The following is a 1,563-nucleotide window of genomic DNA, read 5'->3' as shown; positions in this document are numbered from 1 at the left end:
GTCTGCTGAGCAGCGGGGACCGGGAGCTGCGGTTTTCTGTGCCGTCGTGGAGATGGCAACCCTCGTATCCATTTTCTTGCTCCTCGAGGGTGGTCCCGGGTGGCAGCCTGGCTTGGTGACCCCCCTGACCGCAGCACCCCGACTGGGCCTGCTGCACGGCGAGGGGGGGAGCATGGGTGGCGGCCCTGCCCGGGGCAGTCATGTTCCTATTAATAAATCCAGCGACAAACCGCTGCTTCGCACAAAGGCACTCGGACACCGCACCTGGCGCGCTCGGGGGGCCTCTGAGGTCACCGGCCCCGGAGACAGCGTGGGAGGCAGGGTCCCCGTCCCCGCTCCCGCCGGCTCCTGCAGGGGGCGCTGCTGTGGGGGCTTGGTGATGGACGCAGACATGAAATGATGGCTCCAAACTCAGCACGGCTCTCGCTCCCCAATGACGTTATTTTTGCTCGGGAAGGGTTTAAGCCAGAGAGGTGAAATGTATTCCTACGGTTTTTAGGTGCTTTAAGAATTCGGGACTTTATACGTGACCAATAGCAGTGGCTGTAAAGGGATTCCATGTTTCCATGAAAAGTGTGCGTGTGTGATTCGTATATCCTAGTTCTAGGTGCTTTGATTGCGGAGACGAAGATGGGAAAAGAATAAAAACTTCCTCACCCCCCCATCTGGTCCATCCTGAATTCTGAAACACAGAATATTTTTGTAGCAGGTTCAGTGGTTGACTTGTGTTTGTTTCTGTTGGAAACTTTTTATTTATTTATTTTTTCAAATATATTTTTAATTGATTTCAGAGAGGAAGGAAGAGGGGGGAGATAGAAACATCAGTGATGAGAGAGAATCACTGATGGGCTGCCTCCTGCACGCCCCTCAGTGGGAATTGAGCCCCCCAAAACCCTGGCATGTGTGCGGAATCGAACCTGAGACCCTTTAGTCCGCAGGCCAACTCTCTATCCACTGAGCAAAACTGGCTAGGGCTGCTGAAAACTTTATACCTTCAGCCTGCTTCTCATGAATAACAGTTTGAAGAATTAAAAAAAAAAAAAAAAAAAAGCTTGTATTTGTAACATCCCCCAGGGCCTGACAATCACAGCATTGCCCGGGTGGGTGGATGCAGGCCAGTGGGGGCTTTACCCCTGTTGGTGTGCCACCCGCAGACCCCACACGGGACCAGTGCTTTGGGGACCGCTTCAGCCGCCTGCTGCTGGCCGAGTTCCTGGGCTATGATGACATCCTCATGTCCAGTGTGAAGGGTCTGGCTGAGAACGAAGAGAACAAGGGTGCGATTGGGACCAGGGCTGGGGAGGGTGTGGGGTACAGTGTTGGGGGCTGGAGGGCAGACCGTGGGGCTCACAGCCTCCCTGTATAGGCTTCCTGCGGAACGTGGTGTCAGGCGAGCACTACCGATTTGTGAGCATGTGGATGGCCCGAGCATCCTATCTGGCTGCCTTCATCATCATGGTCATCTTCGTGAGTGTCTTGATACTGGGCTGGGCAGAGGGTGTGGGGGCAGGTGGCCCTTCCCCAGCCTTACACACCTTCCTTTGCAGACCCTGAGCGTGTCCA

At 54.8% G+C, this 1,563-nt stretch overlaps 1 protein-coding gene across 1 annotated transcript in view; it reads left to right on the top strand.

Moving 5' to 3' along the window:
- The first annotated feature begins 1,075 nt into the window (after nucleotides 1-1,075).
- Nucleotides 1,076-1,563, top strand: part of LOC102766751 (membralin-like) — a 1,455-nt gene continuing 967 nt past the window's right edge. Inside the window, exons 1-3 of the mRNA XM_006769608.2 lie at nucleotides 1,076-1,277; nucleotides 1,367-1,467; nucleotides 1,548-1,558. Coding sequence (XP_006769671.1) covers nucleotides 1,109-1,277; nucleotides 1,367-1,467; nucleotides 1,548-1,558 — 281 coding nt within the window. The 5' untranslated portion in view covers nucleotides 1,076-1,108. The remainder of the gene's footprint in view (nucleotides 1,278-1,366; nucleotides 1,468-1,547; nucleotides 1,559-1,563) is intronic.

The sequence above is a fragment of the Myotis davidii genome, unplaced genomic scaffold, assembly GCF_000327345.1.
Source record: "Myotis davidii unplaced genomic scaffold, ASM32734v1 scaffold324, whole genome shotgun sequence".
Classification (NCBI taxonomy): Eukaryota; Metazoa; Chordata; class Mammalia; order Chiroptera; family Vespertilionidae; genus Myotis; species Myotis davidii.
This window is presented reverse-complemented; position numbering and strand designations above follow the sequence as displayed.